At 37.8% G+C, this 1,980-nt stretch overlaps 1 protein-coding gene across 1 annotated transcript in view; it reads right to left on the minus strand.

Annotated features, from left to right (window-relative positions):
* Positions 1-619: 619 nt before the first annotated feature.
* Positions 620-1,980, minus strand: part of LOC110022361 (probable pectinesterase/pectinesterase inhibitor 51) — a 2,741-nt gene continuing 1,380 nt past the window's right edge. Inside the window, exon 2 of the mRNA XM_020721250.1 lies at positions 620-1,768. Within this exon, the coding sequence (XP_020576909.1) occupies positions 1,077-1,768 (692 nt within the window). The 3' untranslated portion in view covers positions 620-1,076. The remainder of the gene's footprint in view (positions 1,769-1,980) is intronic.

Below are 1,980 nucleotides of genomic sequence, written 5' to 3' on the forward strand. Positions count from 1 at the left end.
ATATATATATATATTGGCTTAGAAGGATATTTTGCCTGTCGCCATTTGGCTTATTGTACTATGATAGCAATTACGGTTGCCTTCAATCTCAACTGTCTTGCAAGTTAAAACTCAGATGGTCTAAATTTAATATAATTTAAGCTTATTAGACTCCAATTATTTTTTTTAAACTATATTTATTAGAAGGTGTAAGAAATTGCATCATCCCAAAGATTTAATATTAAATTTATTTGATGCGGTATCACTTTCTATTTTTTATTTTTTATTTATATATTTTTTGAAGCATTTAGCCGGTTTGGATGAAAAGATTTTTGAATAAAATCTGACATTTTTTAATTGGATTTGATTAAATGAAAATTAGAACGAAAAAAAAAATAAAAAAAATAAAATTTTAAATATTTTCTAAAAATTTGTAAGCTTATTAAAGTCCTTCATTGGGAGAAAATATTACGGGTGTAATCGGTATGTAATGATCAGGAGGGTATACCCGTGTATATTCTAAGTACATCACAAGTATATTTTATTTCCTTTTCTTAATTACAATCAGAAATTCAGACTTATAAAACAAAAAGCAAAATAAAATTTCTCAAAAATTAAAACCACATAACTTATTTTCCCTCTTTCTAAATTCTTTCTAATAAAAAATAGATAACAAATCAGCTGCACCAAATCAGTGACAGACATAATAATAATAATAATAATTTAATAACTATCAGATATGAGAGATCTTAGGCATACCTCCGGACAATATTATTGAGGTGTTATTGACTCAATATCATGAAACATTATTCCTTACGGACACTGTACGTAGAGAAGTATACGGTGCCCGTTCTCCACCGTCCATCATAGCTAATTTTTTTTTAAACAAAAAAATTTAAAATAAGGTCCACCGCCATATATCTTTGTTGTGATCGATGGTGGAGATCGGGCACCGTATGCATCTTTGCATACAGTGTCCGTAATATCACCTCAATATCACCAATAACACGCAAATACCACCAATTAATCCGAACATATATTCCCTGATATATAGTCTAAAACTCTAAAATAAATTTATAAAAATCTTCTAAATAAGCTTAGAGACATTCAGCTGCTGGTATCCACTGGTTCCCCTGAATAAAATTGTCCACCGAATACACGCCAACATGCTCCGCCGGAATCTGGTTGCTCCACCACACCCTCGCCGTGACATTACCCCCCGGCCCCCTGCTCCCAAACTCCCCATAGAACAGAGTCTCCAGCGCAAAATCCTCCGACCACTCTAACCACCCTTCCGGCCTCAAAAACTCCTCCATGTAACACCCAATGAACACCGTCCTCGAATACTCCTTCCATGGCCGGCCAAGATACACCCTGTGCAGCGAAGGATTGCTCCTGTACAGATTCCAGTACTCTTCTGAAGCGTTCAATCGACAGTTGTGGAAGACGAAGCCGGTGGGTTGGGCCGGGTCGGTTCGGCCTTGGGCGGTGATGGTGTCGGACTCACCCTTCATCGGATTGAATTGGCGGGTCACGATGACGATGAGACAGTCGTCGAATACGGCGGCGGAGTTGCCGAAGATGAAGTCGACGGTGCCGGAGATTAGGCATGATTTGTAGTACTGGCGGAGGGAATGGGAGTAGAGGGTGTCTTGATGGCCGGAGAATTCTACGGTGTCGAGGATGGTGAAGTCAGCATCTGATCGAAAGGCAACGGCCTGATGGGCAGCCGGTCCGGCCGTGTTTTGGAATGTGAGGTCACGGGCCATGAAGCCATCGCCGGCCACCGCTGCAAGGCACAATAGAACAGAAGCCGTTCAGATGGAACCTTTTTATTTACATGCATACCACTCAATTCTATGTATTTACATCTAAGATAATAAATTGATTAATTGCCCTAAATACAATGAAAGTTTTCTTACTTTAAACAAGTGCATCCAATTTAATGCCCTTAAATAAAGAAACATATATATATATATATATATATATATAAATTTCCAT

This window comes from Phalaenopsis equestris, unplaced genomic scaffold, assembly GCF_001263595.1.
Source record: "Phalaenopsis equestris unplaced genomic scaffold, ASM126359v1 Scaffold000186, whole genome shotgun sequence".
Taxonomy (NCBI): Eukaryota; Viridiplantae; Streptophyta; class Magnoliopsida; order Asparagales; family Orchidaceae; genus Phalaenopsis; species Phalaenopsis equestris.